Raw genomic sequence first — 25,930 nt, forward strand, 5'->3', positions numbered from 1 at the left:
TAACATTGGGTACCTGGGACCAACCCTGGGGAGTAAGGATGGTCGAAGCATGGTGTTGACCACATTATCTCCAAAATGGCCGAGATCGAGAATCCACATTCTTCCCCTGTATGTGCCTTCAAGGCACAGTGCTATATGCATGGGAAATTTACCATTTACCTTTTAGGAAGAATACCTAGTGATGTTCTTTGTGCCCACCAGCTAGTGATGTCACAACTAATCAGGCACTTTAGGAGCATTTTTGGCAATAAATGTTTGTATAATTTCTTGTAAAATGTTACTTTTACTCATCATTATATATTTTATTTCAGCCCCTACTTGCTCGATCCACTGGACCCTCTCTTTCAGACAGTTGGCAAAATGTTCTTGCAGGAGGTGAGTTGAACACGGCTACTTTATCAGTAGAATACAGGGGTGGATTCATGGGGAGGGCAGGTTTTGGATATATTATTATGCATAACATTTTGAAGTGGCCGCTGTGGCTCAGTCGGTAACGTGTCTGACTACCATGCTAAAGGTTCCGGGTAAGATCCCCGGCCGGTTCAAATCCGGGAAATTTTCTAACGTTGGAAGCGGCCCCAGTGCCCACCCAGCATCGAATGACATGGGTACCTGGGTGAAACCCTGGGGGGTAAAGGCAGTCAGGGGCATGATGCTGATCACATCACCCCCACTCACGACCGGATCAAGAAAGTATGGGGCATTACCCCCACACCCCCTATACGCCTTCATGGCGTGGTGGTGAGCACAGGGGAGCACTTTACCTTTATAACATTTTGAAGACTCGAGTGTTTGGTCTTTTATCACCAAGTTTAATAGGCTTGAGAATATTTTTTAAATTTTATTTGAAGTCCACTTTAAGATGCTCTTACAGTTTAAATTTGGATTTGAACTACTGATCAGTATGCCTCAAAAGAGGATCAAACCCTCAACCCTTTGAGAGAATAGGTTTTTTTCTCATTGTTTATTTCACTTTACTCTTTAACTTATCATTCAGTTAACCCTGGAAATGGGGGTTATTATTATAATGACACACAATAATAGCTATTTATTCTAACCCTGGAGCCGACCCCTGTGGCGTTGGGGTTAGCATATCGCGCTACGATGTCAGGTGTCCCAGGTTCGAATCCAGGCCTGGGCATAGATATTTGTGAGTGTCCATTCATCAGTTTCATCATATCATCACTCATCCCAATCTTCGCAAATTAGCCAAAAGTAGCACAAGAAGTGAAGTAAAATAAAGCAATTCAATGAATCAATCTAACCCTGGACACCTATTTTTTGCAAAACAATACGTTAATCTCTATATCTTTGAAGTCTGCTTCGTTCCAGTTTACAGTACTAGATATTGTTTTCAAAAAACAGTTCAAGTGTAGCCTAGAATTGATTTTTGGTAAGGTTAGGTACCCGACAGTAATTCGCCCCTTCCATCTGGAACTTTTGGATCCGCCACTGGTAGAATAGTCCTTGAGAAAGTGAAATGTTTCATTGTGAATGCGTGATAAACAAGAAGGAAGGAACTTATAGCCATTCCTTGACAAGATAGTTATTGCGCTAGGATTTCCCAGAGTTCCTTTGAGAGTCTTACAGGTATCAAGAATAGAGACCAACTTCAGACATGAATCATGCTCATTTCATAAGCATTATTCTTAAAACTGTAAACACAATTATAACAATGCATACACTACACACGGATGCAGACCTCAAAATTGAAATTCCTTAATTTATTGGCATTCAGTTGATCCCTTGAAAATTGGTATTATTATTAATATTAAATTACAAAAAAGCAATAAAGTTATAATGTTCATAGTCAATAACAGAATAAATTTCAGTTACTTAACATTCTAGGAGAATATTCAAAGCAAAGAAATGAGTTAGCTCAAAGAATTGAGCCCAAAATGCAGGAGCCAAGTCAGAATACTATGTTTTCATATTCTACCACTAAGGTTTTTCCAAAAGTTGTTCCCACAGTTAAATTCACTGTAATTTTGTAATGAACAGAGATATTTCAGTGAAATAAAGTTTGTACTTTACAGCAGTCTTTAAAATTTTACCTGGCAACCCTGCATGTCTGTTGTCCTCATCGCCACACTTCCAACTGGGCACCATTCACATTGATGCATTCCTGCAATCTTATCCTGAAACCCAGAATAACCTTCTGGTGCTGCTCATCAGAAATGTCCACGATGACTTCCAGATCTCGTGGCTCTTCCGCACACACTTCCATCTTGACATATCCCCACAGCCAAAAGTCACATGAAGCCAGGCCTGGCGACCTTGGGGGCCATGATGTGGCTCCTCTGCAGCCAATCCACATGCCCCCAAATTCCTGATCCAGGAAGTTTCTGACTACAAGAGCAAAATGGGGAGAAGCCCCAAGTCATCCTCGGGCTCCCCGCAATGCTCTCCCTCACTGAGTCAACCATCTCTTTGCTTGTCCTTGCCCTGCCACTTCGTGGTAAATCCGCGACACTCCCTGTCTTCAGAAAATGTGCGTGCCAATTCTTGATGTTTTTATGTCCTGGGCCTTTTTATGATACACGCTGCTCGATTTCAGTGCACCAGAATGCATGATTTCAGCTCTGCATATCAGAGAACACACTGCCTTCTTCGGAATTGACACCATCTTGGAATCCCCTGATCGCTTGCCGTCGCGTGATCCTCTCAATGCACAGTGTTGCCAGGTAAAACTTTAAAGACTGATGTGCAGTGCAAACTTTGTTTCACTGAAATATCTCTGTACATTACAAAGTTATAGTGAATTTAAATGTGGAAAGGGCTTTTGGAAAACCCTGTACAAAGTATAAATGGTTCTGTTAGTTTTCAGAATTCCAGAAATTTAATTTGTGTTGGAGAATGTAAACTTAGCCCTTGTTCCCTAATTTAACCACAGGTATTTCCATTTCCATTCATAACTTGTAGTATGTAACTTTTAGGACATACTGTGACTCGGGTAATGGTCGCGATACATGTTTTGAATTCTGCATGAATCTTGAGATATGTAATTAACAATTAGTAATGTTTAATTTCATTCTTTGCTATATTTTGGGAGGGAGGTGTCCTGAAAATTATGTGCATTTTTTTTTCTTTGATTTTGACAACATTGCTCTTTTCTCAATTCTTGTGTTTGGAAACACTTTTACCAATGGAAAGCAATAAGTGCATATTTTTTTCCACGGTAATGGAAAACATATCAGGCAATGTGCAGTAATTTTTTGTACCTTCGCATCCTGGTGTTGCCTGTGTGGGTGTTCGATGAATTTCAATTTTTGTGAAAGAAAAAAAATGTTTTTCTTTTTCTTCTTCTTCTAACCGAATATGATTTTTTTTCTATCGCAGGCTTATCCCCCAGTGTCGTTCTTGGTTCCAGAGATATAAAATTTTATTTAAAAGCATGTGAAAGTTTAAATTTTCTGCTGAAAAAACAACCGTAGTTTGCAAGTTCACTGGCAAAATGCTCCTTTGTTTAAATGTTAATGACTAAAATTTTTGCCCCAACTTCCAAATCTTCTACTTGAACAAAGTTAAGAAAATAGCATAACCAAGCATTTCAATATATAAATGGCATGAAGTGTAAAAATTAAGAAAAACAGGTGTATTTAGTAGTAGTCTCTCCCCAAGGGTATAATAATATTAATAATAGTTATTAGTTTATAATGATTATTATAGGTAATACTATTTTAATAATAATGATATTCAATTTTTTGTCACCCTCCTACAAAAATTATCGTGCCACAGTGATCTTGTCGGTAGAGCATCTGATTGCCATGTTGGTAACATGTGTTCGATTTCCAGGTCAGAACTTTTCTTGCCTTGTCCATGCATAAAATAACTCCGGGGTTCACCCAGCATCAAATAAATAGGGTAAAGGCAGCCAGAGCATGGTGCTGATTACATCACCTCCAAAAATGGCGGCGATTGAGAATCCACCTCGTCCTCCTACATGTTACTTCATGGCATGGTGCAATGTGCATGGAGAACTCTACCTTTACTTACCCAAAATAGGAAGCAATATGTGAAAATACATTGCACTATTTTTCAAGTGATTCTTTCCATTGTACTTTAAAGTTCATTGATTGATTTGCTTTATTTTACTTCGCTTCTTGTGCCAATTTTGGCTAATTTGCGAAGATGGGATGAGTTATGATATGATGAAATTGATGAATGGACACTCACAAACATCCATGCCCAGGCCAGGATTCGAACCCAGGACCCCTGGCATCGTACTGTGATGTGCTAACCACTCCGCCACAGAGACCAGCTCTATAAAGTCGAGATTCAATTGGAAGCATCATGTGTTGTGAAATAGCTGAACTTAGTAACATGTGTGTATTCTCCTTGTTCCAGCTGGTGAGTGAATTCGGAACAGATAATGTTTACAACTGCGACACCTTCAATGAAATGCAGCCGCAGACAAGCGACCCTGTGTTCCTCTCCAACGTGAGCAGCGCCATCTTCGGTGCCATGACAGCAGTTGATCCAGATGCCGTCTGGTAACTTAACTAGCTCTTTTTTCATGTTCATTTGTAACTAGCTTTCTTCTTAAGTGAGATTTACCTTACTTCACTGCATAATTTTTTTGCAAAAAAGTGGGTGACCATTATGTGAAGCTTTTTTATTTAAATAATAATAATTGTGCCACTATTATCGGTACTTAAAAATCATTTTTTACTAAACCGTCTTTGGTGTAAGATTATGATGTACAGAATACTCATGAATATATGTATAATTTCATTAGTCTAAATCGACGCATGCCATTTCTTTTGGACAGTTTAGCGCACATTTCTCTGGTCTGAAAAAAATGAAAGCTAATACATTAGTTGTTATTGATTTGTGCATTATAGTTGAAATAATACTCTTGAGAAAATATTGATATGATGAATTTACAGAATTTAACTTTGCATGTCGAATATTCTGCACCTCTATCATTGGTTTCGTTATTTGATGCAGCAATGCAATGATTGCAATTAAAGGTTATAAACCAATTTTTGGACTTAAAAATAGAGTGTGATGATTATGTGGTGAAATGTGGTAATTTCAACTGAACAGACTATTCTACAGTATGCTATAACTGTCGCCAAACCAGTACCAGTGCTGATGTTGCTACAGATCCTCAGTGATGCAAGGAAACCATTCAGACCACATATTCGAAGGGATTTATAAAATGTTAAGAGTCAATAATTCCACAATAAATTATGTGAGAAAGCAGATTTTTAATATTCTGGCACAGATAAATTTCTATATATTAATCAAAACATAATTCACTACTAGTAGTGCTATTGACTGTACTACCAGGGCGAGAAAGTATGAGCCCCCCTCAAGCAGATTTGTCTATACTTAAAACTAGCTCAACATGCCCATATGAGCTTTTTGCTCAAGTGTGGAACCCCGCCTAATCCAAGATTTTTGTAAAAAAGCCCTCATGGATTCCATGAGAAAGTATGACCCCCCCTCAGATTGATTTGTCTACACTTACAGAAGGCACTTCTGTGAGATTGTTGTCCATAATCCTGTCAAAAATATGCCCCTCCTCATATTTTTTTTGACCACACCTGAAACTATGCCAAACGTATTAACACACACCCACACCCACCCACACATATTTACTTCCGGTCCACTTCCGGTCTACTTCCGGTCCACTTCCGGTTCACTTCCGGTTCACTTCCGGTTTGAGTTCAATTGGCCACCAGGCTCAACTTATATATCTAATATTAAAATAATGTAATTATTCTAGAATTGCTCCGTGACCCTCTCATTTCTTACATCATAAACATATGATTTTTCACCTATGAGAATAACACTACATATGGTGTCATCAGGTAAAGCCTCATGGAATTCACAGATAATTTTAATGTTTGTCCTGTCATTCACCACAACTTGTTTCCTTTTTGAAGAGTTGATGACAAACATGGGTCTCCGTGCTTTGAATTCATCTGGTGTGTAATACATGTCAGTATTGCCAGTAGTGACCCTTTTGAAAGCCGTAAATGCCTCATATAATTTGAGGAAATCATTCTTGGACATGTCTAAATTGTAATTTTCTCTAGGGAATACCTCATTTCTGCCATTTTTAAGATATATGTTCTTGATGTTGCAGTTATCAAATCTACTTGAATTTTTTTCCTGATTATTGTGTCTTTCAGTCTGAAACAGTACCACCACAAAATCCGGCATGTCATATTGTATGCTGGAGAATGAATTTGTAGCATCAAACTCATAATAAGTACCAGTTGCGGGCTTCTGTACGCATTGATATGTATAAAATTGCAGAGGAACCTGTGGATTTTTTAGGATATCAGCTTTGTATTTAAGAGCATAGCTGGCTTCATATTCAACAACCGGGATTCTTAGCTCCATAGTCTGAATAATGCACTTGCCCTCATCAGGTAGGGTATTGGGCAAAGCTTCCCCTGTAGGGTTTATTGCACCGTACCTCATCAAAGCATTGTTATCATTTGCAGCTCTTCTAAATGTAATTCTTAACCCACCCTTCCACATAATATCTTTGTAATCTGAGAAGAATCCTGGCAACAGGCGCATGGGGAACAGCACTGTGTGGTTCTTAGATAATATTTTTTCACCAGCTTCAAATCCACCTATTTTGTAGTATGAAGCCTCGGTTTTGGATAATTTTAATGTAGCCAAAGCTGTGGAGGTAATGCCGGGATAATCTATTCTGTTTATAACAACGCCATGCTTTCTGATCTCAATTTCAGAGAACAGATGCGGCACAAAATTGTCTACCAATCTTATATTCGAATTTGCCGGATAATCTGTTCCATCGAGCTTTACAACATCAAATTTGATGTATAGATCTGCTCTGTGAGGGTGTATAAATCCATCCCCTACATCAAGATCAACCTCGATCTCTGTGTTGGGTTGATTTAAATTTGCAAATGTCCTCCTGTTTGGAGGGAATGATTGTAGCTCATAACTCTCAATATTTTCCATTGTATGTATTTTTATTTAAATGTTAATCTCTATGCTTGCAGTTGTTGTGGCTCCAGCAAAATCAACTAATTCTTCTTTTTCATTAGTGACCATCAATTCAATATAATCTATTCTGTTATGGCACACAGGAAAATATAATGTTGGGGATGGATTGTAGATGATTGGCTCCATAAATTCAGAATTAGGTTTAAATGTTGCAATGATGCCGGTTTGTTTGTGAGTGCCTATGCTATTTGATTTGGTGATCATACCCTCGGCCACATTACAGTGAATATTCAGAGTCTCTATGGCTAAGAATTTGGGTATATTCATAGCAGTGTGTTTGATTGCTGGTTCAAGTTTTGTGTTGTTCTCAAAGCCTAACAGCTCTCCTATAGTACCCAGATGCACTGTCTCCGTAGCAGATACAATCTCTACTCTGTGAGTGACAGAATTTTGACTTAACACTATACCTCTGGGTAATTGAGCATTTAGAGTGGACAGATTATATTGCCCTGGAGTGATGACAATTTTTTGATCCCCTACTGCAATTGTGTTGTTGTGGTGCATAATATTAGGTATCAAGTACATGCCATAAAATGCTCTGAGAGCTATTGTTTTGGGATACACTATGTCATCATGCAATTTGAGTTTCAATATTGAATTTTGGCTGGTGAGATGGAATACCCCCATGATGTTTTAAATACCACAAGGCCTTTTGAAAATTTTCAATTGATGGTTTATTTATTTGAGACATATATCTGAGAACAGATAAACACAAATGTCCGCAATTAACATCTTTGAAGTTTTGAACACGGGCATTATTGTAATAAAGATTAGCTGATTTTAGATATTTTATTAAATTTTCAGGAGGAACACCTCCAAATGAATCAAACACAAATGCCTTATTGTTTAAATATTTAAGATAACAGATCCAGTGAGTGCCCTGATTTTTGTACTTATCCAAATTAACAATGCCACACTCTTTGTTGAGTGGTTGTTCTGGTAAAGAATCAGACATGTACACACCTCTAAAATGTTTGATGCCCAGTGGCTTGATTAAAGCTTCAATATCTTGGTTTGTAAGCGGCTCTTGTTTTTTTTAAACTTATTCATGGCTCTCTTAACACCTTTGCCTTTTTTCTCCATGGCGAGGTTATGGCGCTTCTGCTCATCTAATTCTGCCCTATTCTTCTTGGCATCTATTACTGTTTTTGCTATGGCAGCTGATCCCCCAGCCAAGCTCCCAACAGCCCCGAGTGCTGCTAAGATGGCAGGGATGGTAAATATGAATCCCCCCACATGTGATTTTTTCCTTGATTGCTGTAATTTTTTTAATTGGGGGGTGCTAAGCAACAATTTCATACCATGACCCTTGGCAAGACAAGAGCTTTTTTTCTTCCGCTGCTTTTTGGTTAAAAGGCTATCAATAGTTTTAAGAGATTTGAGACCTGCATAAGGTATTTGATACATAACACCCTTTGCCTTCATCCTATGTTTATTATATACATATTCACAACCCCCACCCCAGTTTTTGTTTGGTGCTCATAGCTATGGTGGTTCCCAATGCTGCTATTTTTTCACTCAAAGAAGCATCTTTGCTTACAAATCTACCAAATGCAGCCTCTTCTAATTTCTTGTCTGCAACATGTCTCTTGTCAAGATCAGTATGTGTGTTGTATGCTATGTCATGGTCTCTACAAGCAGCATCTAAAGGATTAACACCAGGGTCCCCTCTGTTTAATCTATGATCCAATTTTGTACCGGGACCACAATACTGATAGCCCGGAATGTGTAGTTCAAATGGCAGCTTGTTTATAATGTCATTAACAAGGCCCCGACCCTCAGAAACATTCCAAAATTTAGGTGGTAGAGTATTAATAATTTTTATAAGATATCCAATCCCCTTAGGGTCATTCACTATAAAATTAGACAATTTGGTGCTTATCATGTCCATAATTCCAACCTTTTCATTGTAAAAATTGTGGTTCCCTGCATTTTCCTCCCCAGCTATCACCAATAACCTATCTACAAGTTTCCTGACATCATCAACCCACACAAATTCTTTAGGCAGGGTGTTGTATTGTTTGATTCCACTGCCAGTCTTGATCTGTGACCATATGGGCTTGATTAAATTGTTGTATTTTGCCCCACTGCTCGACTTGACTCTTTTTTGTGTGGGATCATTGTTCTGGTATAGAGCATCTGATTTTATTAATATTTCTTTGTAATGTTCATAATCTTGATCTGTATAGCTGCCAGGCCTTTTCCTAGTCATCAGTTCCCACAATCCAGGTGTCCCGGGGTACTTAACAAAAGCACCTTTTTCTCCGAGACGAGATTCTGAATAAACAATCAGATCATCCCCCATAAAAGTTACTCTGAAATTACCAATTCTGTGTATGATGCTGCCATCAAGCTCTGTGTCAGCATATAAGCCAAAAACCTCATCTTTGTTGTCTTTAGGTGTGGTTAAATATTTTTGAGCAAGAAGACCCAATTCAATAGGATCCTGAGTAGCTTCAATTCTTCTAGGAGCAACAGGACTAGGTGTATGAATACTGGAAAGTGGGGTGAATGGATAATCTAATATGTTCCTTGCAGCTACAGGTACAAGCTCTGTGATCAAATTTTGATTTTGCTCTGTAACAGTTTTGATATTCTTACCTAAATTATTAATAGCATCAATGACAGGCTGTTCTGTTTGTTTGTGTTTTTCATAAATTCCACGGTTCTCTGATTTCCATCCCTTAAATCTTTTTACAAGATAATCTCTTAACTTAAGATCATCAATGATTGGTCGTTTCATGGTTGTTTATATACGTCTCTACGTCTAGAAAATCGTTGATTTTATTTCTGTATTTTCCACTATTGGGTGTTCTTGTCATATCAATTGTGACAAACCCATAACTGTCCTGGTTCCAGCACTTGCTGCAAAACTTGGAAAAATCATTGTAGCTCAAGTCCCCACCTACATATTCATCATGTATGTGTTTGAGGTTGGTATGATCTTGATGAAACACACATATAAAATTGTTGTTGTCTCGGATCAGTTGCTTCGGAATTTTAGAAAAAGTCTGTGCAAGGTAGAAACAATCAATGTTTTTGTGCCGGCCCTGTGTAAAGAAATTTCTAACCTTGTTTTGATTATCCAGTATAATGTCATCAAACACAACAACAGAATTATCGAGACATTCATGGAGTGGCTTAACATCTGGTTCAAAAGTGGCTATATCCAATCCATCATATAGCTTCATCAGCTGCTGATATTTTAATTGTTCCAAGCTCTTAGAGAAGACATACAAGTGCCTGTTTTTCCAGTCTAACCAGTTGGGTGCCAATAAAAAATTATCAACCATTAGTGTAGTTTTACCACAAGCAGATGGCCCAACAATAAGACATCTAATATTTTCAGGCAGCAACTTGCCATTTCTCTTAATCTGCTGTTCAGGTTCTGGCAGCCTCTTTATAACATCCCAGGTGCTCATATTATCACTTTGTCTGCATCGATCCAGCTGTGTTCTGGAAGTCCTAGCCATTTGACAAATAACTTGTTGCCTTTTCTGCGGATGATTTTTTCTATGAGATATGTGTCAGGCTGTTTAGTTTTGTTGAGTTCTTCTTCATAGAACCTGCCTTTGAGAATTTCTCCTCGGTGATCTTTTATTATATATGTGTTAAGAGTCCCGGGTTTAACTTGAACCACTGTAAATAATTCGGTGCTCCAGTTTCTCGTAAAGCCTCTTTTGAATAAGTGCTTATATTTGCTGATTCTTACTTGATCACCCACCCTGTATTTGGCTTTTCTTGTTGTTGGCTGGTATCTAGGATAATAAACAGTCCTGATCAATTTTTGCTCATCAGATGAAGTTACTTCAGAGGGTTTCATGTTGATTGTGGAATGGACCGAGTTGTTATATTTATGTAGAAGTTCTGGAAGAATATTAAGCCATTTATAATTACCTTGAAGGGTAAATTGTTTATACATAAGATTTTTTAAGGTTTTGTTGAATCTCTCTACAATAGAGGCCTTGAGATCACTGTAACTCGAGTAATGTTTTATTGCCTGGCTTTTAATAAATTGTTGAAACACTGAATTATAAAATTCTTTGCCATTATCTGTTTGCAAATAGCGCGGTGATCTTCCACTCTGATTGATGATTGTCCTGATGGCTTCTGTAACACATTTTCCAGTCTTGGATTTGAGTGGCAGAGCCCAGGCAAATTTTGAAAATGTATCTATCACAGTGAGAAGATACTTGTAGCCCTTGTTGATTTTGTCTAAGTTTTTCAACTGCCCACTTGACAACTCAATCAAGTCGCTCTGCCATAAATCATCTATGCCCTTTGTGACTACTGGGAGTCTCTTAAAATTATGTCTGGCTTGTCTGTGTAATTCATCAACAATAATTTGTCTAGACATAATATGAAAACAAGAATATTGCAACTATGGGGTGTTCAGCAGCTGATACTGCAGGATTTTCTAAATATAATTTGTCCCCTATTTGTATTTTAAATTCCAGAGTGCCATCATCTTCAGTATAGGCTGTTTCTAATGTATTGGGGTCTGTAAAATCCTCCAACTCTACACTGGTGATTTTTACTTTGTTCTCAGCATTTGTTATCGATAAGGTGGGGTAGTGGTGTGACTGTGGCTGATGCCAATATTTGATCTTGATTGGTCTCAATGTGCCCCCAACAAAAAACTGGTAATAAAATTGTGCAGGGGACAGCATATATATTTTGCCACCTGGTGTAAATGGTGAATCATATTCTTTGTTGGGAATGCTGTACAATTCAAGAATTACTGTATGTTTTGGATTCTCGATTATGCCTGTTATTTCCTTTTCTGCTGTAAGCAATCTGCTTGTTACAGATTCAAGGTGCTCATTGATGGTCCTAACAACATCATCATGGCCTGGCTTTATTTTTATGTCCACAACAAGTTTTTTGTATTGTTGCACAATTTCTTGAAGCTGGGTGGCAAAAACAGACAGAGCATTTGCTTGATTGGATTCCATGGTTCCTAGCTGTTGTTTGATATTAGCTACAATTTGTTGCAAATTTTCAACAACTGCCAATTTTGAATTTTGAGCAGTAAGATCATGGACCTGTCTTCTGATATCCTCAAACAGGGCATGCAGTTCATTAATATGTTGATTGGTTGGAAGAGTGGCCACTGTCTGTGTGAGTTGTTTGATCTCTGCCTGGATATTCTTGGTATCTTCTGATTTCAATATCCTATTCACTGCCCTCTTAATATTTTTAAGTTCCTGTGATGTAGGAAGATTTGATACTGTATTTTGCAAAGATTCAAGTGCCAATTTTACATTATTTAATTCAGAAGCATCAGCCACATTTTGCATAGCATTTTGGAGCAGGGCTATATCTGCCTGAGAGGGTGTGGATTGTTGTAAAATTTCAAGTTTTGTTTGGATATCATCTATCAAGTGATGAAAATGTGATAGTTCAGATTCAGTGTTGAGGTTTTCAAGCTTTGTGATCTGTTGCTGGACACTGACAAGTGTGTCTACAATTCCAGGCAATCGGGATTCTAGTACATTTGCCAAATCACTTTGCACTGCTGCTATTGTACCTTCAAGATGGGTTATGGAACTTTGAATTTTTCCAAAATCTTCATATGTTTCAAGTTGCAGCTTAATATTGGCAACACTCCGAGTTATTGCGCTCAAAGCATCAGAAGATGGCAAGTTGTTCATAAAATTTTCAAGTGTCTCAATTTTTTCTTTAACCTCGGCTATGGCATTGTTCAGAGGATCCAGATTAGGTATTTGGAGTGACTGAATCTGTTCCTTTAGAGTGGAAATCACTAGATCAAAATCTTCTTGTGATTTTATGCTTTTGACAATTGTTTGGAGCTGTGCCTGGACATTATTTATCTGCTCTTCCAATTGTTGTTTCAATTGCTCAGAGTTGTTAGCCTGGGTCTTAAATTTGGCTTGAAGAGCTGCTACAGCTTCTTCCAAACTTTGAAAATTATCCAATGTTGCCAAATCAGTATATTTTTGAAGCAGCAATTTGAGTTCAGAATCAATTTTAAGAAGAGGGTCCATGCATTGTGATTGTAAATTTGTAATTTCTAGTTGAAGACTGGCATTGAGTGTGGTCTGTAAAGCTTGTAAATCACTTCTTAATTTCTTGACTCTGACATCAAGCATCAGAATCTCATCACTGTGATCTTCATGTCTTGTATGGCCAAATATATCATTAGGCATTTTTGTTTTAATGGTTATTTATTATAGAGTATCTGATTCTTAATTCTATAAAAAAGGGTATAAGCTTGTCATATGACCCAGGGACCTCAATATATAAGCAGTCACCAGCAGAAACAGTATATACAGTGCCAGAAACCATGTTTGAGTGCTTGATTCTATAAATATTTCTCCCTACTGAAATTTTAACATCACCCTCAGGGGTTGTAATAAATTGCAATTGCCCACCTACAGGTAATTGGTAATGATTTAAATTATTGTTAAATATGTACAATGTTTTGCCTGTTTCATCATCATTATCTGTAAATATGCTGTTCAGATGAATAATTAACAAGCCACTCAGTTTAGACAGCATATCAGGAGAGGATTGTGGTGTTGGCAGCTCCATAATAGCCTGTTTTTTGAACCCAAATAAGTTCATAGGCATGTTTGTTTATTTCAAATCATGCTCTGTGTTTGGGCATTGATCCCCATTTTTCAAATCACAATGCCCCCATGGTAGAGTATGTATGCCACATGATAAAATGCATCTCTTATCATCATGTGGGTCCAGGGCCACTTTTCTTACAATATTTGAAGTCAACAAGTGATCCACACTCTGAATTCTGGATTCTGATGTTTTGATTGAATTCTGGGATTTGAGGTAATTTTCATAATCTTCAAATTGAAGATCTTTTTCAACAGTTACTTTGCCAATGCCCTTGGCTTTTTTGGCAACAGCGCCACTACATGTTTCAAAAGTGTACATCTTGGCACTTAACCCAGCAAATTTCACAATAACATCACCAAGTGTCTCATCTTTTAACTTGCCAGGCACCTTTTTGTTGTTGGGTTGAATTCTTGTATGTTCACTGGTATCAAAGTATTGAAACAATTCAGGCTGTGACATATCTTGATAAACATCTTCTGTTTGAATATCAAGAATAAAACTATCCGTGTCCATGTACAATAATTTTACACGATCACCATAAAAAGGTTTCAGCACATCATAATAGAGCTTTAACATATGTAATTTGGACGATTCCAATATCACAGCCCCTTCATAAATAGGTTTATCAAATTTGATTTTTGTTTTCTTCATGTTGAAAAGTGCCATGTGCTCATCATAAATTCTTCTATAATTGAAGTTGGGCTTTGCAACCAATTTTTTGCTCAGGCTGGGGTCAGTAATTATTTTAACATCGGTATGTTTTCTGACATTTTCAATTGTTTTGCCATATACAGAATTAACCATCAATTTAAACAAGCCCTTATCAAATTGGCTTTTTGCAGATGTTCGAAGCTCTGTATTTGTATCAATGTATGACTTCAACCATGTTGAGTGCCTGAACCTTAAGACTTTGCCAACTTTGGTCACTTGAACACCATGTTTCATCAGGAACTGGAGGTTTTTGTAATATGTGACATAGCCTTGTTTCGGCTCCAGAGTCATCATGAGCTTCTTCTGTTTAGAGCCAGGTGAGCACTGAACCTCGGAAATTGGGGGCAGATCAGAAAATTTATTGTGCAAATCATCAGGAATTATCAGATCAACCTCTAAGAACAGGCCATAGTCACTGTCATCAAAGTCCTGAAGATCTTCAATATTGAAATCTTCAACCCACTCAAGCCCTGCATATGGCAGTTTATCCATCATGGCATGACCATAGAGGCTGTTTGCATCTAAATACGTTATATAATTTGATGGCCGTGCTGGATCATAATTGGGAATATATTTGTTATTTGCTCTGGCATATCTCTGAGAACATTGCACCATCCCTCCTCTTATACATTTCTCCATAAACAGATACATATCTTGATCGTGGATCAGATCCAATTGCATTTTAGTGTTCAAAAACGTTGCGGCCCATGCTAGGCCCGGAGCACTGTAAAAATATATTGGATCCAGTTTATAATTTTGCATGGAAGATTTTCTGAATGCCTGTATTACATCAGCTAAGAGGGTGACATCAAGTTTCAAATATGCCATGTGATAATCACCAAATGTCTTGCATTTTAAATTGTTCCACATCAAGTGGGCATGGTGATAATCTTCATCACTGATTCCAGATCCTCTGATTCTGCTGTAAAACGCTTCTTGTGGTGGCAGGGAACACTCATCAAATTTAGAAAAATCTGTAACATAGTCATATGGATATACACCCTTCCGCCTAATTAATTTCAGGTCCTGATTTGGAAACTTGGCACGTGTGATTTTCAATTGATCATCAGGTAATTGAGTGGTCAGTGTAGCCAGGCTAGCAGATAAAAATCTGTAAGAATCAAGAAATCTTATGTGAATAGGAACACCATTAACTTTAATTATCTTGCTAATAGATATATATTTTTCATCATTTTCAGCTAAAATATTTAAATTCTGCTTCTCAAACCCCTCGTATCTGATTAAATGATGATAATCATAATTGGATGCTCCATGGCAAAATATGGGGATAAATTTTGGTCTCTTGATCTGAATATTGCAGCTATTACACAGGGCCATTAAGAATTTACCATCTGTATGAGAATGGTGATGAACCTTGATTTTTGTATCTGAAAATTCAGAATCACATACCGGGCATTTTTCTGCATTGTTGAAATCTTCAATCTGTTTCTCTGTTAAAGGCAACATAGGCTTTGATTTTAATAAGATGTTAGATGCTATGTCACGGCACTCATTTTCTATTCTATGTGCAAATTCTTTGATGGCATTTGGTCCCATGTATAATTGTGGCTCACTAGCTACACCATCCCGTATAACTATATAACAAAAGCTGGAAGGTTCATGTAGCTGGTATGGTGTAATTGAAGATTCATCAGGATCTGGATTGCAGAATGCAAGAGGTTTGAGGTTCGATTCAAAATCACAGACAATATATGCTGGGTGTTCCAACAAAGCTTCAAACTTTTTGAATTTGCAATTTTCACTTGGATTAGGCATCACCATATGAACAGGTTTATGGTTGCCACAATATTTCAGATGCTCAATTAACTTGTTTTTAGCAATTTCTGCATTTTCTTCCCGAACCCCATTCACCATTTTCTGACCATAAAATACGGATAAACATCTTCTGCACAACTTGAATATTGTATGAGTTTTGTCTAGTTGTGTTCTGACTAAAGCTTCAAGATTTTTTTATCAGAGTATAATGATTTGTGCCATCCCCTTCAATTAAGAGCAAATCAATGGGAATAGCAGATTCATCATCAAGTGTACTGATTCTGAGAGGTGCTATCGGGCAATTGCCAGTAGAACAAATAAATACATTAATAGATAATTGCTTGCCATTGATATGCCTGGCCCTTTTTTCAAATTTATCAATATTCTGAACAGACATTGGATATTCTAAACCCTCCATTGCATCGTCAAAAAGATGTTCATGCTGTTTGTAATAACTTATTCTCTCAGGATTCCTTGAAACTGGAAACAAAGCAGCTAATATACACCATAAAAAGCATTTCTGGTCGGCATTTTCTATATTAACCACGGCTTGTTTGTTTTTAATATTGGCAGGTAATGGCAGATATGTAGAACCTTTTAATGGGCTGAATTCAGAAATATTAACATATAACTTGTGTGGAGAACCGCATAGGCTCCATCCAGACTCTTTTGCTGCAAAGTCAGAGTGTTTAGTGTTCAGTTGATCTATCAATCTGCTTATTATTTTGTCCGAATTTGCATTTGAATATACCGGTACAGTTTCTGTTATGTGGGGCTGTGTAAATTTTGTGCCATTTGGCTTCTTATATTGTGTAAACAATTTGAGGGAGAGCTTATAAGAACCATTTTGTGCATTGAGAATTGCCTGGAGATTAGGATTTATACTGTTCAAGAAATTCTTAATGTCACATCTTGGCTCTGATACAAACCGGTGATCTCTTAATTGGCCGTTAAAACTGCTACGGATGGGTGCATAGCGTGGCTGCTTTGCTGCTCTGGCATTAAGAGGTGCTTCGTGCTTTCTTTTCAGACCAGATGTAGATGGTTGTGTTGATGACTGTGCAGAGCAAGTATCTCTATGTTTATATGTGAAATATTCCATGCTATATTTTCTATTGCATTTGGGGCAAATTATTGTGGGAGTTCTGTATTTGTCTGGGTCACAAATCTTTTGGTGCTTGGCCCAATTGGGGCTGGATATATTCTTATTGCATTGATTACAATGTTTTTGATTCGGCATTTTTGTTGTTGTTTATTATATACAATTTCCTGGGATTCAAATGAAAACTTTATGCTGGATAAAAATGTCAGTTGGGTTCAACACTGTGCTGTGTGTGTGTGTGTAGGTGTGTATGTGTGTATACACTTAATATTTTTGGCTTTGGTATTTATATACAATTTCTTGGGATTCAGATCAAAACTTTATGCTGGATAAAAATGTCAGTTGGGTTCAACACTGTGCTGTGTGTGTGTGTGTAGGTGTGTATGTGTGTATACACTTAATATTTTTGGCTTTGGTATTTATATACAATTTCTTGGGATTCAGATCAAAACTTTATGCTGGATAAAAATGTCAGTTGGGTTCAGCAGTGTGCTGTGTGTGTGTGTGTGTAGGTGTGTATGTGTGTATACACTTAATATTTTTGGCTTTGGTATTTATATACAATTTCTTGGGATTCAGATCAAAACTTTATGCTGGATAAAAATGTCAGTTGGGTTCAGCAGTGTGCTGTGTGTGTGTGTAGGTGTGTATGTGTGTATGTGTGTGTGTGTATGTGTGTATGTATGTGTGTGTATGTGTGTGTGTATATGTATGTGCGTTGATATTTTTGGCTTTGGTATTTATATACAATTTCTTGGGATTCAGATCAAAACTTTATGCTGGATAAAAAAAGCAGAAATAGGCCACAACTTGGCCACAAGTGGACCGGAAGTGGACCGGAAGTAAACCGGAAGTGGACCGGAAGTGAACCGGAAGTGAACCGGAAGTGGACCGGAAGTGGACCGGAAGTAAATATGTGTGGGTGGGTGTGGGTGGGTGTGGGTGTGTGTTAATACGTTTGGCATAGTTTCAGGTGTGGTCAAAAAAAATATGAGGAGGGGCATATTTTTGACAGGATTATGGACAACAATCTCACAGAAGTGCCTTCTGTAAGTGTAGACAAATCAATCTGAGGGGGGGTCATACTTTCTCATGGAATCCATGAGGGCTTTTTTACAAAAATCTTGGATTAGGCGGGGTTCCACACTTGAGCAAAAAGCTCATATGGGCATGTTGAGCTAGTTTTAAGTATAGACAAATCTGCTTGAGGGGGGCTCATACTTTCTCGCCCTGGTAGTACAGTCAATACCACTACTACTACTTACATGTGGTTCACAAGTTCTTTACGAATTCTGACATTTTGGATCCGTTTCCAGAACCTTCCTCAGGGATGTCCAAAAATCATGTTAAAGGATAAAAGATGAATAAAATGTGGTTAAAGGGATAAAAGACTGGGGATAAAAAAATGGCACTTGCATCGTTGTGATCACCTGCCTTGTGTAGAAGACACACATCACTGTCTACTGCCTAAAGCACTGAGTCTGTTTTTAACACTAGAACGGCGGAAGGGGTCAAAATAAACCCTACCTTCACCATTTCTTTAATAACTTTCCCGTTTTTATTATTTTTTCCTTGAAATTTTGTGACTTCATAATTTCATCCTTTTTAAGATGGTATATTGAAATCTAGAAAATACAATTTCTTTCAGTGAAATTTCATTTCAAGAACATCGGGAGTGGTCAATTTGACCCCGGTAAAGTTTGATTTATGCATGCTGCAATATCAGCGTTAGATTGCAGTTCCTGTGTGATTCTGTCTTTAGCATGTTCCCACTTGCCACAGTTTACATGTCATCATGTTGGTAGTGTTCTTGGACCGGAAAGAATGTCTCCGAACATATCAACAGACGACATGAAGTAACAGTTTCTCATGGTGAAATGTTGTGTATTCTGGATTGCTCAGTTGTTATTATATTATAATTTTTATTTCCAATCAAAATGTATCACAAACTACCTAAACACTTTGATTGTAATACATAAACCACAGAAAATAATATAAATTAAAAATATGTTCCCATTCTAAAATAATAAGTATTTTTAAGTGCATTTCTTATGAGGGGTGAAAATTACCCCTTTCCACTGTTCCAGGAGTTTTCAGATCCTTTGCCGTTCTAGTGTTAATTCCAAGTCTTTTTAACCACTTTTTATTCCATTTCTCTGCTTTAATGTCATTTTGGACACTGTTGATGTTGTATCTGGCAAGGGGTATAAAAAGTTGGAATTTATAAAAAGATTTGTAAACCACATGTTGATGCATGCGCATCAGGTGGGGTGAACAGGACAAGGATATAAAGGAGGGGATACCCAAAACAGGACTATCAGAGCACATATTAGTTAGCGGGCATAAGATCGCAACAAGGGAAGTTATCAGAAAAGTGAACAACAAATTGGATAGGAATGTTTATGAAACAGGCTGTATATGCAGGGATTATTGTAATAAACTTAATAGAGACGACGGGAATTTGGAAGATGGATGGTTGCATTTTTCAAAAAAATTGGATGAAGCTGTGATTAATGACGCCAAGTTGGGTGTCCATGTTACGTCCGAGGTCAGGAAGGCTGCTGAGGCAGAAATTGAGTTCACCTTGGACTGGTGACACACGGGTTTCTTGAGGGGAAAACCAAGGAGGGGAGCATTAGCTGCACATTCGCTTCTCCCAAGCACTGGCCGGGTGGCTCCTAACAGCCGCTTCGGACGTTTCTTTTATGAGGTTTGAGATTGTGACATGCGCAGTTTTAGATTTGTGTGTGGACAGAATGACGGTTTTTATAGCTACAATGCGGGTTCTTCAGTAAGTGTTTTTTACCACAACCTTTAACCTGTATCCTCAACTAACACCTTCTAAACGTGTCACCATGTTTGGTGCCTAAGAATACGCATTAACCTGAAGAAGGAGGCAGTCTTGACCTCTGAAACGTTGTTTTGATCAACAAATCGTACTCAGACACGTAAGTAATTGATCATAGATCTTTTTAAAGTTCTTCATTATTTAACTGTGAGTAATACGCACATCACAATATGTTATTCACATGTAACCAGTGACTTATGTTTTATTTAATATTTACAGGCTGTGGTTGTGAGATCTTTTAAGAAATTAAATTTGTATAGTAATGTTTTAAAAGTTACATATAGTTGGAATTAAACGGAACATAATCAGTTTTTAGAATTGGCTTCAATTTTGGAAGTGTAACTTATGTCTGGGAGGGGGTTGAGATCTTGAGTGGAAAATGTGTAATGTTTATCTTGCATTGTATTTCAAGGGTGGTTCAGAATTGGATGTTCGTCCATGAATTGGAATTCTGGACAGAGGCAAGAGCTAGGGCCTACTTAACAAGCGTGCCTGCTGTAAGTGAGTTCTTCTGCACGGGGATGAGTGGTTCTTTCACTGTTTGCATGCTGGCAGACTGTGGCATCTTTCATTTCTCTTTGTGTGTGTTGATTTAGAATAATGAACCAATTCTTGTCATCAGAGGATGTTATTTTATGCTTTAAATGTAATACAAATGTTCTATTTGTATTCTATATCTGCAATCTGGACTTTTTCATATTATTGAAGATTTGTATTAGAGCGGAGAACATACTACTTTGAACTGATACTCTTACCGAAATCACTGATACCGATGCTTGAAAATTGTAACAATTTAAAGTTATTAAAAGTATTGATTAATATTAATATTCCACTCCAATTATAGGCATCAATTTAGCAGACTTCAAAATATTGAAAAATTCCCTCACCTTCTGTAATCACAAAATACAGTTTTTCCACATAACATTGGTGCAAAATAAATGGAGACTTCGAATTTTTGGAAGAAGATTTTTTCTTTTTTATACTTTTTTCTATGGTGGTACTGAAAATCAAAATTTTGGAACAAGCTTTTTCATAAATAATAGAATTATCTCGGCTCTTAAAACAGTAGAATTTATTAATGATAGGATATCATATGCAGTTTTACAGGGTAGGTGGTGAAAAATTATTTTAATAAACATACATGCACCAACGGAAGATAAAGATGATAATACTAAAGATGATTTGTATACAGAGTTAGAACAGGTCTTTGATAAATTTTCTCAGTATGATATGAAAATTCTGTTAGGTGACTGTAATACACAGATTGGCAAAGAAGAGACATTTAAACCCACGATTGGTAAAGAAAGTCTTCGTGAATTAAGTAATGATAATGGTATAAGATTGATTACTTTTGCAACCTCAAAGAATTTAATTGTGAAAAGTACCACTTTTAAACATAAAGATATCCATAAATATACCTGGTCTTCTCCAGATGGTAAAACTCATAATCAGATAGATCATATTCTCATTGATAAGAGAAGGCATACTAGTATAATTGATGTTCGTACACATAGAGGTGCTGACTGTGCCAGTGACCATTATTTAGTAATTGCTAAATTAAGAGAAAGACTCGCAGTGATAAATCATAAGCAACAAAATCTAAAAGTTCTAAAATTTAATACAGGAAAATTTGCTGATGAAAGAATTAAGAAAGATTGCCAAATAAACTGTCAAATAGATTTGATGTTTTGCAGGATTTAAATGATGATGAAAATATAAATGAAACAGACGTAAATAAGAATTGGGAGCACATACGTAATGCAATAGAATCAGCAGCTAAAGAAAGTATAGGATACCATAAACCAAGAAAAAGTAAGCCATGGTTTGATAATGAATGTCATAATCTAATAGAAATACGAAATCAGGCTAGACTTAGGTGGTTAAATAACTCTGATGATACAAATATAAACAATTATAATAGAATAAAGCAAGAAGTTAACCGCACATTTAGAAGTAAAAAAAGAAGTACTTGAAAAGTAAAAGTAACGAAATTGAAACAAACAGCAAAAACAAAAATATCAGAGATTTGTATAAAGCTGTAAATGAATTTAGAAAGGGGTGGCAACCTAAAGTAAACTTGATAAAAGATAAAGACGGTGATTTTCTAGCTGACCCAAGCGATATTCTAAATAGATGGAAGAACTACTTCAATGAAATTTTTAAATGTTCATGTAGGAGATAAATCAGAAGTAAATGAAGTACACACAGCAGAACCTTTAGTTCCAGAACCTAAATTGACTGAAGTTAAAGATGCTATTAAAAGGCTAAAGAATAACAAAGCACTTGGCATTGATTTAATATGAGCTGAGTTAATTAAATATGGTGGAAATTCGTTAATATGTCAAATTCATAAATTAATTTGTTTAATATGGAATAAAGAAGAAATCCCTCAACAGTGGAAAGAATCCATAATTGTTCCTGTGTTTAAAAAAGGTGATAAAATGAACTGCAATAATTACCGTGGAATTTCGCTACTCTCAACAACAAATAAAATATTATCTAACATTCTTTTAACAAGACTAACCCCATATGCTAATGAAATTATAGGTGATTATCAATGTGGATTTAAACGTAACAAATCAACTACAGATCAAATTTTTCACATCAGACAGACACTTGAAAAAAAGTGGGAATATAATCAAAATGTCGATCAGCTATTCATTGATTTCAAAAAGCATATGATTCAGTCAAAAGAGAGAAATTATATAATATATTAGTCGAGTTTGGAATACCTAAGAAGCTTGTTAGTATGATAAAAGTATGCACCAGTGAAACAGAAAGTAAAATTCGTGTGGGTATTAATGTGTCTGACAAATTTGCAATTCATGATTGGTTAAAACAAGGAGATGCATTATCTCTATTGCTCTTTAATTTTGCCTTAGAATATGCTGTTAGGAAGGTAAAAGAAACTAAAGAAGGACTAAATTTAAATGGTATGACTCAGTTGTTAGTATATGCAGATGATGTAGACTTATTAGGGGATGATATAAATACAATCAAGAATAATGCTAAAATATTTTTCAAAACTGCTAAAGAGATAGGTTTGGAAGTTAACAAAGAGAAAACTAAATATATGCTTACAGGCCGAAACCAAGTGTTAGGTAATAATCAAAATCTAATTATTGATAACAACTCGTTTGAACCAGTTTCCAAATTCAAATACTTAGGACTAATATTAACAAATGAAAATTATATTAAAGAGGAAATAAAAAGTAGGCTTAATTCAGGAAATGCATGTTACTTCTCTCTTCATAAACTTTTGTCTTCTTATTTAATATCTAAGAATCTAAAAGTTAAAATATACAAAACAGTAATTTTGCCTGTAGTATTATATGGATGTGAAACTTGGTCCCTTACATTGAAAGAGGAACATAAATTGAGAGTATTTGAAAATAAGATCCTTAGGAAAATATTTGGACCTAAAAGGGATGAGGAGTCAGGTGAGTGGAGAAGGTTACATAATTTGGAACTACATAATTTGTATTCATGTCCAGATATTATTAGAATAATTAAATCAAGAAGACTTAGGTGGGCAGGCCATGTGGCACGAATGGGAGAGGAACGAGGAGTTTACAGGATTCTTGTTGGGAAACCTGATGGTAAGAGACCTGTAGGAAGGCCAAGACGAAGATGGAGGGACAACGTTGAGATGGACCTAAAGGAAATCGGTAGGGATGGAAAAGAGTATATAGATCTTGCTCAAGATAGGGACAGATGGAAGGCCTGTGTTGCTGCAGCCATGAACCTTCGGGTTAGTTAGTTAGTTCCTCGAATTTTTGTATAATTTCCATGGTAACTTGACTCTGAGAAGTGATGAGCAGTATTTTTTGCAGACCCACGAGAGACTAAAATGCCCAGAAGTATTGACCATTGTCAGTAAATAAAATCTAACTGATACTTTCCAATACCGATACATCAGCATCGGTATTGTACTTTTTTTCCCCCCACCACTTTTGGCTAACTGTGATATTAACAATATGAATGAAATTTGTGAAGGAACACTCAGAAGAGAACACCCTTACTTAGACTGGGATTCAAACATGGAATTCAAATGGCAAAATCATGAGTTGATGACCAAACGTGAGTGGTCACCAGCTCATCATGAAATATTGAAAATCAAGATGTGTCACTGTGTAAGAAATGTTTGCACACGCTGTTAACTCTACTCTGTCCCAGGAATCTTTGGAGCAAGGGAACAAAATCAAGTCCTCTGTAGTGACCCGAGAGGGCCGATCAATGCATGAGAAGGTAAAAGATTGCATGGAGGGGAAAATGTGACTGCAGCTATCAGTCGTTTGCAGCTGGACTACTTTGCTCCACCTGCTTGGTTTCTTCCCATTTCTACCGTTCTGCATAGCATCGCACCACACACTCCTGGGACAGAGTATGTACACTGCAGGAGCATATATTCTAGGCTAGTTAGGCTATCTGCGAAGCCTGAAGCCTAGAGAATAAAATACAGGAAAAAAAAATCAGAAATTGTGAATAGGATTATTCATTTCAGTGAGAGGATGATGGTGATTCTGGAGTTGGCAACCTGATTTTTTACGAGATGGCAACCTGATTCTTGAATTAGCAACCTGATTCTTTATGAGTTGGCAACCTGATTCTTTACCAGTTGGCAACCTGATTTTTTATGAGTTGGCAACCTGTTTTTTTTAACGAGTTGGCAACCTGATTTTTTACGAGTTGGCAACCTGATTTCTTATGAGTTGGCAACCTGATTTCTTATGAGTTGGCAACCTGGCTGCCACTTGCATGGCAAAGCGACTTCTTGAAGAAAACGATTAAATGGGTATGTCTAACCATTTACACACGGAGTTTACGCGAGCCTCCTCTTCTCCCTTCCTCCAAAGCCTAGGACCACGTGACATACTGAGATAGCCCAGATCTTGGATTCAGCATATGCCATTGGTACACTGATAATACTAGCAAAAGGCACAGTGCATGACTTAATCGTTTGGATGTGGTAATGGCTTTTTTTTTTTTTTTTGCACTAACATCAAAGAACTTTGTCGTAAACATCTGTGTTTGGAATGTATTGTTCGTTAGTGGACTCTAATGGCAACCCTTGTGTTCTTGTCAGGGTGATGCAGGGATGGCTCTTCCTCTCGGGGTTCTGGCAACAGGAACAGGCTAAGGCATTTCTAACCAGTGTACCGATTGTAAGTTGACTTCTGCATGTCAGGATGACTTTGTATTTCTAAGTCATGTAGTTACATATAATAGCATGGTTTGATGCATGTGTTGGCAATTTTTTTTAAAAAAAAAAAAAAAAAGATAAAAATAATAGGTGATAAATCCTAGTTGAGTTTCCATTTATTGACAAAGTTTCTGTGAAGGAACATTCCCAAGTGCCCCAACTTTAATACAGAAGGTTTATCTTAAGGTGTTTATACACTGCTCGCCATTAAAATTGCAACACCCAGAAGGAAATGAGATAGAAACACGAAACTTGGCAAATATGTAGGTCATAGTAAGATAAGGAAATGATTAGAGTTAGAGCTCGGTGGTGTGACATGTGACACGTAGAACATGGTTGCATAACCCCAAGGAGCTAGTAGCGTGTACAGCCTCCACGGGTGGCAATAACTGCTGCAACACGGCGAGGCATGGACAGAATGAGTCTATCGATGTCTGCTTGCGGTATGGCGTCCCAACCGGCTTCCACACGGTGCCAGAGGTCTTCAACATTACGTGCCGGAAACCTGAGTTGGGCCAGCCGGCGACCCACCATGGACCAGACATTTCAATTGGCGACATATCCGGCGAACGTGCTGGCCAAGGAAGCAGGGGCACGTGGTTAGCTTCCATAAATGCGAGGACATTCCTTGGAACATGAGGGCGCACGTTATCCTGTTGAAAAGTGGCATTATGCAGTGCATGGATTAATGGGACAG

General features: G+C 37.2%; 1 protein-coding gene across 8 annotated transcripts in view; it reads left to right on the top strand.

Moving 5' to 3' along the window:
- Naglu (N-acetyl-alpha-glucosaminidase) overlaps positions 1-25,930 on the top strand; it is a 78,529-nt gene that overhangs the window by 22,179 nt on the left and 30,420 nt on the right. For 6 of the 8 annotated variants that reach the window (XM_083133114.1, XM_083133113.1, XM_083133116.1 and 3 more), the window contains exons 8-10: positions 312-375; positions 4,348-4,493; positions 20,443-20,527. In XM_083133114.1, coding sequence (XP_082989240.1) covers positions 312-375; positions 4,348-4,493; positions 20,443-20,527 — 295 coding nt within the window. Of the gene's footprint in view, positions 1-311; positions 376-4,347; positions 4,494-20,442; positions 20,528-25,116; positions 25,196-25,930 lie in introns of all 8 variants that reach the window. The other 2 variants (XM_083133120.1, XM_083133119.1) reach the window with 1 other exon arrangement.

The sequence above is a fragment of the Lepisma saccharinum genome, chromosome 12 (assembly GCF_977018435.1).
Source record: "Lepisma saccharinum chromosome 12, izLepSacc3.1, whole genome shotgun sequence".
Classification (NCBI taxonomy): domain Eukaryota; kingdom Metazoa; phylum Arthropoda; class Insecta; order Zygentoma; family Lepismatidae; genus Lepisma; species Lepisma saccharinum.